At 39.8% G+C, this 13631-nt stretch overlaps 1 protein-coding gene across 4 annotated transcripts in view; it reads left to right on the forward strand.

Moving 5' to 3' along the window:
• Positions 1-13631, forward strand: part of tafa2 (TAFA chemokine like family member 2) — a 70531-nt gene that overhangs the window by 41354 nt on the left and 15546 nt on the right. For 3 of the 4 annotated variants that reach the window (XM_017302916.2, XM_017302917.2, XM_081603932.1), the window contains one exon: positions 9861-9964. In XM_017302916.2, the coding sequence (XP_017158405.2) occupies positions 9861-9964 (104 nt within the window). Of the gene's footprint in view, positions 1-5771; positions 5855-9860; positions 9965-13631 lie in introns of those variants that run through there. The other variant, XM_081603933.1, reaches the window with a different exon arrangement.

The raw sequence follows: 13631 nt of genomic DNA on the forward strand, positions 1-13631 counted from the left end.
GAAGCTAGATGCCACTGGCTGGAGGCAGTGTCTATCTCAAGGTCTCAAACATGCTCGGAAATATTCTTAGCAGGGAAAAAGACAAGATTGCCTCCAGCCGAAACGCTTACTGAGCTTCCTGACCAGCAGAGAATGATAATGAAAGACATGAAACTAAATCAATTCTTCATAAACACTGCATTTTAAAAATCACAGCATCCTGTGTGAAATAGTTTCAACTTATGGTAATACGATGTAGGTCATTCAAGTGTAATTTCCCTGAAAGAAGGTCTGGTATGGCTTGTGGCAAACTGTAAACCAGACAAGGTCTCTTCAGCAATGGGTTTCTTCTTGCCACACTTCCATAAAAGACCAGATTATCAGTGGTACAGTAAATGATGGTGATGTAGACGCATAATAAATGCTCTCCTTGGCCTTCACTAATGTTCTCTACAGTCGTCCCTACACTTTCTACAAGCTGGGCCCTAGTCAGGTATTGTGCATAAGCAATTTGATTGACAGAAGACTGCATTTGGTGATTAGTGCATGGATTTACATCATTGGATGAGCCAACACTGTGTCACAACTCCTCAGACAGCATCTCAACCACAATAAGATCATAGTAGTTGGCGAGACAGCAAACTGGAAATGGATTATTTCTTGGTCAAACCTTGAGGTCCAAACATATCAATGGTGGCAGAAAAACACAAACATCGTCAACCGTAGCAATGAACAAATATGCTCAGAGATTTTGGAGAAACTGGCTGGAGAAAGGTACAAAAAACCACAACCTCTTGCGCGTTTACGGTCCGCCCACATTCCCGCACAAATAGTGAGGAACACACTGCCGGTGGACACACGCTCATCTAGGCTAGAACTGGATCAGACATTTACCAACAAGAGGAGCTCAATGAAACCCAGAGGCCTTAACAGAACAGCTGTGTTAATGCTGGAACTAAATCACATACATTTTATGTAGGGGCATCAGAGCACCACTTCACAGGAAGGAAAAAAAGAAACATCTGAAAAATAATAATAAAAAAAGGTTTGATGCCTTCAAAGCATAAATTTCTATGACACAGAAACAGAGGGGATCACAGTTATGCCTTACTTCATGTTCGGTGACCGTAAAATCCCAGTAGAAGACACAGACTTTTAAGGGAGAACAAAAAAGGCCAGCCATGACGTTGTGGCTGTCCCACATGGTCATCTGTAGGAATATTCAACACAGTTACTCTGTAACACAGCCTGAGAAAATCTGAGTCTCTTCTTGGCAATAGAACTAGATTACTGGGTCTGCTAGATCTACAGTATGTGCATTTTGCCAGAAGATGATTAATTTTGTTTTGGCTTGTGCGCCTGAATGATTCAGAGCCCTTTTTTGTCAGCCAAAACTCATACAATTTCTTTTCTTTTTCATATTTTTACTTTTAATTAGAGCGTAGGGATTCATAGTATGCGTTCAGTTCTTGACCTAGATCGCGGTGAGGGCGGCACCTGTCATTTTTCACTTTATGTTTTTGTAAAGCTGCTTTCTGGTTTCCACCATTACTACACGGACCCGGCATAGATTCCAAGAAATTTCATTTGTTCTGACAAAGCTCAACCTTCCTCCCACCATCAAACCTCAGCAACAGCATTCAAGCATTCAAGTTGGTTAGAAAATGAAGTCCGGGGTTCATGTGAACTGTGAACTAGAACATCTTTTATTCATTTCAAAGCCTTGGATGTTAGAAACACTCAGCTTGAATTACCGATTGCCTCGTGATTGAGCCGCTCTGACGAACAGTCAGATTGCGGTTTTCCCTCCGGCTCCCCCCCCCCTCTGTTTCTGCGTCACAGAAATCTTTCAGGATTTGAAGGCATCACACCTGTTATTTTATGTTTAGCTCTTTCTGGTTTTCTTTCAGACATGGAACTAAGCAGCGTTTTATTTTAATATGTTAGGAGGAAGAAAAGGGCCAGAGCAACGCCAGTCCAGCGTCGTAGTATTTCTGGGTGCCACGAACGCACCACATCTGACCTTTCACACACATCTACAGTCCCGTAAAAAAGTATTTACCCCCTTACAAATTTCTTTTGTTGTTGCTTTTGTTGTCACTCTTTGCCGAACAGAAATTACTATCGGACAGAAATAACCTCAGTCAATACTGACTGCATTTTTAAAAATTTTTTTATATTTTATCAATTTAACACTCAGGATGTGTTCACATAAAAACGAAATTAGGTGCATCCATGAAGGTCCTCAGTCGTTTAGGCTGTGCGTCCACACGGATGCTTGAGTATCATTACAATTTCTCCAGCACATTCTGTGAGTTTTAGCATTAAGCCGCTGAAAGTGTCCATATGGTGCTCATCAAGTGCAGTTAGAGGCCATCCAACTGGGAAAACATATCGCTGGCATGCAGACTGTGAATCCACATCATCTCCACCATAAATAGTGCGTCCAAGCTGTCCTTTTTTATTAGAGATATGACAGTGTGACACGAATGGCTGAAAAGAAAACAAAACCAAGATTTTAGTGTCGGGAAAGTCCCGTTGGTTTGGTTTTGTGGATGTGGAACTGAACTCTAATGTAGACCAAAGAAGCAAACTGTGGTCTGCCTGCAGAGTCAGGTCATGGTTCGCTTGAAGTGAACTCTGGATATGTGAATGTCAAAAGCAGGAAGCTAACTATACAAGCTATATGTAAATACAACCAAAACAAATGTGTGAGCCTAGTCCAGCAGGGAGAAATGACTGGTTGTCTTTTACCAGAAAAGAGAAATCCTACAGCCACTAAAATCTGACTCTATTTTTGTTTGCATTTTGTGAAGAAGGAAACTGTGCTTGTTTTCTTTGCTTTGTTTCCTGGTTCTTGATGTAGCACCACCACAGGTGAGGAGGTGAAGGAGGTTTTTCAAAGAGTTTTGATACCATGCAGTTTGAAAATGGAAACAAAATGTTGCAATTTTGGTCCCCAATCGAAGTTGTCAGTTAAAACGAATGGTAAAGTCCTACTTTTTTTTTTTTGGGCAATCCCCCTAAATCTTGATCAGTATGCCAGTTTTCTTCAAAAGCTTTGCTACAATGATAAAGTTCTATCTATCTACATAATAGTGCATGTATTTTCACTCTCCTGCTGTCTTTCCCGCCTGTATTCCTGAAGAGGAAGACCGAGAGGAACATGGATGAAAATGTTCAATACCAGGGTCAATATCCGTCGCCCCCGAGACGCCGGCGTCCACGACAGCTTGAAGTGATCAACTGCGGTTATCAGGCGACTCGTACTTTGGCCTTTGCTGAAAACAGTAAAATGATTTTTGAAAATTTAGATGGATGAGGCTGGAAATGAATCCATAGATTTTCACTTCAGGTATCAATAACTCATTAACAAAATGTTATTAAACAGCAGCTCGACATTTATTTACCTCTCGGAATTATCAACTTGCAAACACTTTGACCTTCTTTGTGAGTCTGTCATATTATTTATTTTGCAACACTTACTAGTTGCAAAAACTACACTATAAAATTGATGTAATTAGAGTGTTTTTTTTTACATCACTCTTTTGCTGTAGTTTGCAAAAGTATAGTGGTTCGTAAATTTTTTTTTGTCAATACTAACCACATTCAAATGTATTTTATTTGGAGTTTCCTGAAAGTCCAACACAAAGTAACTCATATTTGTGAAGTAGAAGGAGAATGACCGAACGGAGAGATTATGTGAAATGTACTGTTCCATTTTTACCAAAAAGTCCAATTTAGATGTGGGTCTTCACTTTGACTGGGCCGTTTTAAAACATGCATGTCAACAGATCTATACCATTCACTTTATCACAGTAAAAATGAATGACAAGAAATGCACTAACTGTTTGTCACTGATCATTTTAAGAATATTACGTTCGATAAAAGCACAGCTCACCAATGAACAAATGTAAAGGAAAGGAAATCCAGCCCGACGTCGCAGAGAGCAGGTGAGGAACAAATTCCCTTGTGTTCCTCCTTTGCAAAACAACGTTTGCTATTAATAGGCCAAGGTCGATGGAGTCCTTCACTCGCTAATGAAAAGTACGGTGGCTCTGCGCAATCCCATCAAAGTAGGAAAATAAGTGACACAAATGGGACAACAATGAGAACAGAGGTCAGAATCTGCTTAAAGCCCTTCATTTTGTTAAAGCGCTCGCTGAATCAGACACACTTTACAGACGACCGCTCTGAAACGGCACCTGCTTGCAGTCGGACGCGCTTTTTATTTGTACGCTGCCGAAAATGCGAAAGATCCTGAATGTGTTGGAATTTCTCTCCTGGCCGAGCGATCAGACGGGGGACTTTTGGAGCTAATCTCCCACCAGAGCAACGCAGCTCCAGCTCTGCTGAAATGGCTGTGGGTGGGTAATATGAGCTGGAAGGGGTTAATCTTAAACAGCGTGAGATAATGTCGAAAGCAAAACTCTGAACTTCTCAAGTTAATTAGGTATTGACTCATTTAGAAAGAGGGCTGCCAGTTTACAAAAAATGGAAATAAGAACCACTCGTTCTAATTTTCTCTTAGTGAAGTGGGAACCAATTAGCTACACGTGGAACCACACACACACACACACACACACACACGCACACACACACACGCACACACACACACACACCATTTTTTTTGTTTTTTTTTCCATTGAACTCGATAAATAAATTGGGTTTATATTTTAGGATCGGTGGAAATAGAATTTCTTTAAATGTCAAAAGTAACTGCAAAATTTGTATTTGTCCAAGGTGTAAAACAAAAAACTATTAAGGCAAGAAACAGTAAAACAATAAAAGCCCACTGGCACCAAATTGATCCTTAAAATGAATAAATAAATGAAAGACATTATGGCACATCAAATATACTGATAATACTAATTATACTACCATTGTTTATTGATCTTCAAGAGCTCATCCTCTCAAATGCCAATAACCTTTTTTTTGTCCTTAGCTGGAGGATGCTTTAAATTTCCAAAATAAAACCCAACCACCAAAAATTATAAAATGCAAATAAAGTGGATTATGAAACAAAATTGTCCTTTAAAAGAAATCCAAAGTTTTTTTTATTATGCAATTAATTGATTAGTTACTTATTGTGACAGGCTTAAGAGCCAAAAGGAGCACTTCTACTTTAGACCTGACAGGACCATGTGTTCATCAAAGTCCTCCCTTTGCTTCGTTTTCATGTTGTCACCTGGCCTAAGCCAGAACCATCTTATGGCAAAAAACGACATATTCCATTATTTTAGGAAGGTAACTATTTGTGGAAACACACCAAATAGTAACATTTTTATGAAATCATCATTGTTCAGGGTTTCACCTCGTCAGCTGATTGTATCGTTACTGGGTGTTAAAACAGCTGAAGTTCATCAGCAGCTAGCTAACAGCTGCTATCTCCTTCCTGCCAGCTGCAGAGGAAAAATGGGGGCATAACTGGAAATGTTTTGAAATATTGTTTTGTCTCAATGTCAGAATAGGTGAGAAAATATATTGGACAGCATGTCAAGTTTAGGGGTCATATATATATTGTGTCTGTGGAAAAGTGTTATTTCTCCTCCAGAAGCAATAAAGTCGACGTTGACTCCCGGCAGCGCTGCACCGCCCTGCTAAACTTTCCCAATCGATATTTTGTTTGCTCCCACAATGGGAGCAGGACCTGCTAATAAATTCATTTCATATCATTTCATAAAATACTTTATCGCTTCTTCCGCTGCAGCCCAAGCAGAACCTGAACGTTGTTTTCTTCCGTTTTAAGCTAATTTACCCAGCTAATTTACCAGAGGACAGCCAACCCGACTCGCAGGCAAATCGTAGAGAATACTAAAGCGGCTGGGCTGAAACGAGATGCGTGGTTGTTTACACCAAAGTGAAGAGTCCTCAGGTGGAGCAGGAACTCTGAATCCTGGCAGCCACAGAAGCACCATGACAGTCGGGGGGGATAATTACACTTTTCATTTATACTTGGGTTTATTAGTGTTTGTTTCTGCTCGCCTCCTTACTTACTTCACCGTGCATTTCATGTTTCCTGCTTATGGCAGTCATCTGCATATCATTATGTGTTTATCTGAAGGCTCTGTTGTGTTCATGCATACATTACACACAGAGAAGATATTCTCAGACTGAAATGATAATGGAACATTTTCCAGCTAAAGTTTTTATTTTTGTTTCTCCCCAAAAGCTAATTTGAGTCCTCCGTCATGTGGCGCATTGGATGTGCGATGAAACGTCAAGTTCAGCTTGAATAAAATAACAGAAGAAAGCAGATGGTTTTTATTCTTTGATGCTTGAGACCAAATTTCTCTGGATATTCAGAACAAATTCACAATAATCACTTTGCATTGTGTTGTGTTTTATTTAGCCGTAGATAGATGGATTTTCATAGCCAATTCATAAATGAACATTTAATCAAATGTTACTTGATTAAATAGATATTTTATGTAACAAAATTAAGTTAATAGATTTTTTGGATTATGAGAATTGGTTAAATGTAAAAAAAAAATGCAAAAACAGAAATAATCTCTTAAAACATTCTCACTGAACTGTAAGAGCAGCATATACAGAAGGCATGTGAATTAACGTAGTCAAGCCAACTGCTTGATATTCAGTCTGTATGGGAGCCAATCTCACACACACACACACACACACGCACACACACACCCACCCACCTACACACACACACACGCACACACACACCCACCCACGCACGCACACACACACACACACACACACACACACACACACACACACACACACACACACACACACACACACACACACACACACAACACATTTAAACAGTGTTCAAAATGTCAAATGAACTCTGACTGGATCCTATTATGTTTCCCTCCAGATAAGAATGTGCAGTGCGTCTCTGAGGCTGATACAAACCACCCAGTCAAGGTTAAAAAATAAAACGGCCTCAAAGTGTAACAAATACGAGGTGACTCGCGCGCCGCTGCGCCGGTGACGACACGGTGCTTTCAGGGACCATGAGATGTCATTTACAGAGCAGCGCGCGCAGGCGGCAGTCAACAAATGACGCCGCGTGGCGCTCTGCCGTGCACTCAGTCACCGCTGACTGTTTTTTTTTTGTTTTTCTTCACACAAACTCATTGCTGTGAATTACATAGAAACGTCGGCCGGCCACCATCTCCGCCCTGCCTCCATTTCAGAGATCAAACGCCGACTATAAATCTGTTCCCATGAACATTAGGAGACAGCAAGCAGATAATAGGTTTATAGCTTGAAGGCCACTTGAGAAAATACACACGCCTTACCATTACATGGCTATCACACTCCACAGTCGGGTCAATTTCCTTCCACGTATCTCTCCAGTTACCTTGTGTTCGCTGGGAAGCCAAAAAAAATATTTCTGCTTTGCTGTATGATGTGAGGGAAAAAAAAAATCATTTTATTAAAGTAAAAACGAAACTTTTGTCTTTTCTTCCTTGTTGTTCTCAAACTTTTAGTTGTGACATCATTGACTGTATTGTTCTGGTACCTGCAGAATTTCACCCTTTCATTCACGATTTTGGGACAGTGATGTGCTTTCTGGTTTTCTTCTCATAAAAAGTAAAAAAAAAAAAAAAAACTTCACCCCTCACTGCATGTAGATGCATTTTAAAATGCAACATCAGTCCAATACTGATGTTCCTCTTGTGTCTGATAACCAATATTTGCCGATATTTTATAAATTTCCCTACACTTTTGACACCATGAAAAGCTTTTTAGCTTCAGTTAAAACCCCCACAATCCTTCACTGCATCACTGTCACATGATCAAACAGGTGCCATGTTTGGTATTTGTTTTCTCCCCTCTGCTTCCAGAAACACGAACTGCAAAAAGCTGGAAATCAATACTGACTGTTAGTATCGACCCAGTTTTACTTATTGGACCGATACGATTTCTTTAAAAAATGACTAACAGTGGCCAAAATGATATGGAAAAATGACTGGCATTGGCTGATACCAATGTATGTTTAAAAATGGGTTAATGTCGTCTTATGGATATGTTAAAACTTGACTAATATTGACGATACCAATGCCAATGTCATGCCGATATATCGTGCATTATGATTCAGGACTTCATTCACTGCAAATCCCCAGCCAGGTGTTTGATAAACACAATTTCTCTCAGAAGTTAGACTTTTTGGCTCTGTAAACATTACATTTCTGTGTTTGCATTGGAGGTGGGATGAACAAAGTCCTCCCCAGCACGCTCATGTCAAATATAGTCTGCAGTTTGTTGCTTGGAACAGAGTTTTCTGAATTATGTTTTATATTTCGATGCTTTTCTGTAGAAACTACTCTTCTAAGAGTTTGATTTTTAATCCATCAGAGTGACGAAGTTGCTTCTTTACATGTTAAAGGTGACATTCATTTTTACTTATGATAATATTTTCTCTCCCCTGCTTTTGAAGTTATATAATCCAGGAAACATCTTACAAGTCTATTATTCATAAAGCTAATTTTCTTAGAAGTGAGTTTTTAAGAATGGACAAACAGGAAGATGGTAATTAAACTCATCAGTTTCTAATTGCAGAGCACATTAAAACATGTCTTTTTTTTTTTTTCCCCTCCCACTCAGAATTCCTCTGCGATTCTGTTGGGTACAACAAAACCTTCATAAAAGGTCATGTTTGCCCAGCGAAAATAAACTTAATTACACAAATAATCTGAGATCCCTGATGAGGTTTAGCCGATCTATATGTCAGCGCAGCCGGCGGATGAGAGGCGCGAGGCGGCAAATGAGGCAGAAACGCAGCTTGTAACGCTGTACGCGTCCGCCATGCGATACGGCGGTTGTTCCGGTAATCACCGTGCCGCTCCTGCATCCTTGTTTGAAATTTGATCGTGGCCTGTCAGTGATAACGGCCCGCGCCAGATGGTTTTACGCAGCGCGGCCTCGGCTTCATGCACACTTCATTAGGGAGAGGAGAGGGGATGCGGCGGGAAGAGACGCACTTTTGGAGAGATGAATTCGGTGCGGAAGCAGCAGCTCTTCTCCTGCCGCCCCATCACTCCTAGAAGCGAAGGACGAGAGGAAAGGGGCTTAAGCTGCAGATGCTCAGGGTGTCACGAGCATTGATAACAGTGCAGTGAAAAAAAGGACTTTTATGTATTTGTCTCCTCTACAGATTCTGGTTTGTGTCACACCTAAATGTGTCAAATCATCAAATGTCATCAAACTTAATTATCACACAAAGATAACCGAGTAAATAGATGATACAGTTCTCAACACTGCAAAAACACAACATTTTTACCAAATATTTTTGGTCTTGTTTCGAAGTGCAAATGTATGAGTACAGTTAAAAAAAATATCAATCCAACTTAAAAGTAACTTTTCTGAAACCCCCCCCCCAAAACAAAAAAAAAAAAACATATATATATATATATATATATATATATATATATATATATATATATATATATATATATATATGTTTTAAGTCAATAATTTCTTATTATTGATGAAAATGTACTCGTTCCACAGACAGCAGATTATTTCACTTATAAGATAGAGCTAAAACATTTTCATCAATATAAAAGTTCTATTGACTCTAGACAAGCATATTTGCTGAAATAAGTTAGTTTTGTCTTATTACAAGTTTACAAATATATTTGAAGTAAAGACTAGAAGACCAAAAAAAGACTTGGTAAGACTTTGTGTTTTTGCAGTGAAACAGTGATTGTTTGAGGGGGGAAAAAAACAGCCAAACCAAATCCAAACTCTCTGTGTTTAGCCACGTTTTCAGTTCAGTTTCAGCAACAATCGTATGGTCAGAAAGGTTTTCAAAACTATTCAGTTAACCCTAACCCTGACTTGGTTATCTCTGCCTGGTGAACATTTTGTCTGATGATCTGAACCTCCCTTTCCTTCTGTTCCAGGATGAGTGAGCGGTGCATGCAGATCAGAAGCAAAGGGGCTCTTCTTGTTATGGTGCTCGTGGTCGGAGTCCTGGAGCTGTCCAAGTCGACAGAAGGGACGACAGGTGAGCCCCGCAGACACAAAGGCAACAACTGCCTTTATTATGCAGGAAATGGGCAGAAAAAGCTCTCCGTCTCTCTCTCTCTCTCTCTCTCTCTCTCGGCTGTCAGCATCTGGACTCTTCCTCCCATGGAAACCTGGCGGTAAGGTCACATCTGACTGGGAGGAAGGCATTATTCTTGGGAAAGCAGAGTGAGTCAGTAATTTGGCAGGGAGAGCGAACGCAGCGCAGCATGGTCCGGCAGAAATATGCAAAGTGAGCAATTTCCGTGCAGCCTGCTACAGTGACTTGCAAAAGCATTTCCATCTTTTGAACTTTTCCACATTTTTGTCACATTACAACCACAAACCTTAATGTATTGGGGTTTGACGCTATAGACCGACGCAAAGCGCTGCGTGACAGTGTCGATTATTTGAAAATGATGAGGCTGAAGAATGTTTTCCTCTTTCTTCTTTGGAAGTAACTCAACCCCAGTCAGTCCAGATTCAGTTCCTCTGTTGGATCTGACTGAACCATCTCAGCACATGCTTTGGACGGCAGTAGCTCAATGTTCCGGGTCAATGTCCTGCTGCAAGACGAACATCTGCCCCAGTCTCAAGTCGTTTAGAGATTTTTCAGGTTTTCCATCTCTAGGACTTTGTTCTAGATGCTTAAATCCAGTTTTGTCTCTGAGCGTGCCTTCACACCCGCCCTGTTCAGTCCGCTTTAATCAAACTCTAGTTCGTTTGCCTTGAAAGTCCGACTCATTTGTGGAGGTGTGAATGTATAAATGGCCCAAAGGTGGACTCTGGTCTGCCTATAAGCCTTGGTCTCAGTCCAGTTGAAGTGAACTCTGGTGTGGTTCAAAAGCCAATGTGAACGCCAACACAGACCGCTCCAAATGCAGGTAGCGGACTATAACGCAGGAACTTCTGGGTAAATACAACCAAAACAAACACTTGATATCTCTAGCGGGAGAAAAGGACAAAAAGAAATTTGGTTCTGTAGGTGAGGAGGTGAGCAAGTTTTTTGAAGGATTTGGTTAATTTGACTGTGTAGAGCTACAAAGGACAACAGCAACTGGAAATGTAACAAATGTTGCTGCTTTGATCTCTAATCAAACTGAGTCTACCGGACCATCAGGTGGAAAAACTCCCTTCAAATTTTGAGTTTCTTTCCTACGTGGTACTAGATAGATCAGATTTTGGAGAAGAAATGGATGCTACAGTTTAACCATAAGCACATATATTTATAAGGAAGAATAATTCTCACCTTTTCTACTGTTATAAAACATCAATCATTATGGCGCTACTTTAAACCGGTGTTTACTGAAGTGAGTTTGTATGTGTTAGAAAACAGTTTAAAAACCACCTGAACACATCATCTGAGATTTCCTATAGTGCAGTATACATTTAATATGTTATTTTTCCTTCATCCTACAGAGTCAAATACATTCAACAACTTTTATCTCACCAAGTCTCATCATATCTAACATAGTCGTGTTGGGAGTTTGCAGCGGTATTGATGGAAAACCAGATTAGTGCAGAAACAGGAGCCGGTTTTGCCATCCATGTCGGGATGTAAACATGTTTTGCTGCAGAAACTCATCTGATTCATAGAAGATTCTTTTTTTTTATTAAAACTGAGTGACTTTCTGCGCAAATTTGTGATGGCATCGCTGTCCCCGTCTCCTGGAAAACATTGGCTTCATGAATGTGAACGGTGTGTTTCTGTGCCACCTGCATGGCTTGGCATGATGAGCGGTTTGTATGTCCAAGACGTTTTGGTTTGTTTTGCAGAAGGAACAGTTTGATGCGATTGTGACAGCAGACATTTGCATGTGTGCAGGATGTGTGAGGTGGTTTTGAAAGCAAAAAAAAAAAAAAAGCGTCATTACCTAGACAGTTTTTCAAAATGGATACAGTAAAGCATGCTTTTGCAATTACATTTTTTAAATATCAAAACTCAGTAATGAAATCAAAATGTTAAAATAGAAACTTGTTTCATTTTTGCTCAAAAACATGGAAGATTGCTTTAATTTTCCTTTCATGTTTTAAGTATTAGAAATTAGCTAGAACTATTACTACACAGACTTTAATACTTTATTTTTTTATTCTACATATAAACGTTCTGGTTTATTAAAAGAAGTATTTTCCAGCGTACGTCAGATTTGTGTGTGTACCAGAAACATGTGAATACAAAGGTTCCAGCTTGGAACTTATATATATATATATAAAACAACAAAAAAATTGACAAACTAAAAAACAATACTTATTTCATGCGTTGATACAGAAACACTCAGCCTGAATGGCATGTTCTATCTTTCCTATTTTGATGAACAGCTAAAAAGAAAATGTTTTTCTATTATGTCTTTGCATACCATATGGAATTAGGAAGCACATACCAATTAAAATTTTTTGGATACTCTTTAAAAAAGCCTCATTAAATAGAAAAATGCTTAATTTTCTTTCAAATGTAACAGTATAATTTGTTTTTTATTATTTTGGACCAGATTACATTTCCCTGTTAGGCACATTTTTAGTTAGATAAAAACAAAAGTGTTATTTTTTAGTGTGAGATTAAGCTGCTACAACAAAACATACATTTGTTTTGAGGCTTCCTCAGCCTCACCAGGGTCAGTAAATGTGAAGAGTGTTGCATGACTCCAACAAAATCTCATAAAAAGCAGCAACCAAACCCTCTTTGTAATTGGAAAATCTCTTCTTTTTTTATATTTCTAAAACAAGCAAGGCCACGTCTGATCTGGAATTTCCCATTCCGTGCAGAATTCATACTTTACGTCCATCTGGGAGGAAAGAGTTTAAATTCTGACCTTCGAGCCGCACCGGGCCGATCCCCGCAGACTCTTTCCAGCCTTGATTTTCAGCCTCCATGACGGCGAACCACTTAGCACAAAATCAAAGCACACACTTTGTACAAGGCGGCCTTGAACCTGCGAGGAGTGAAATATATTTGACAGCTCCTGCTCTTTATTTTCAGGTATTAGTGGGTCCGGGGCTCCGCGCGGGAAGCAGCCGATTCACTTTGCAGTATATCACCTGAGGTGCTTTGCATACCGCTGTTAACGTTACAATGATGTAGAACTTTGATGTTCTGACTTATAGCTGATGCTGCCCGCTCCAAAGATCATTACTTTCTCTGCGCCCTTCCATTTTCTGCAGTTTGCAGTAGAAATGAGTTATGTAAAAAAAAAAAAAAAAAAAAGCACCTGGTCGAAAAATGAGGAAGAAAAACCCTGCCAGACGTCGCCCGTACTCCAACTTTAATATCATTTTTAGGCTTTTCACAATCTCAAATAAGTGCTCGGAAAATTCCCCCACATGGAAGGTGGAAGGTGCCACCCGGTGCTGCATACAAACTTATGCAATGATCACATTATCATTCCCAACAGCTTCATGAATAAGACAAAGTGAGCGTTCTGCTTTGGCAGATTCTCCAGAGACCGATGTATAAACGCTTCTCGAGTAGAATCTTTTCAGCTCTGCACCAGGAGAGGAGAAGAAACCTTTCTGAAAGCTGATTTAGTGCCACAGATGGAAAATAAAAAAAACAACAGGTTGCTTCGACACCAGGGTCTCATAGTTTCTGTTTCTGGAAGCGGAACGTATTTTTAAACCGAAGAGGATCAGGGCCACAAAAACACAAGAATTGTTGATTTCAGTCTTTCACT

This window comes from Poecilia reticulata, chromosome 23 (assembly GCF_904066995.2).
Source record: "Poecilia reticulata chromosome 23, P_reticulata-male-v2, whole genome shotgun sequence".
Classification (NCBI taxonomy): domain Eukaryota; kingdom Metazoa; phylum Chordata; class Actinopteri; order Cyprinodontiformes; family Poeciliidae; genus Poecilia; species Poecilia reticulata.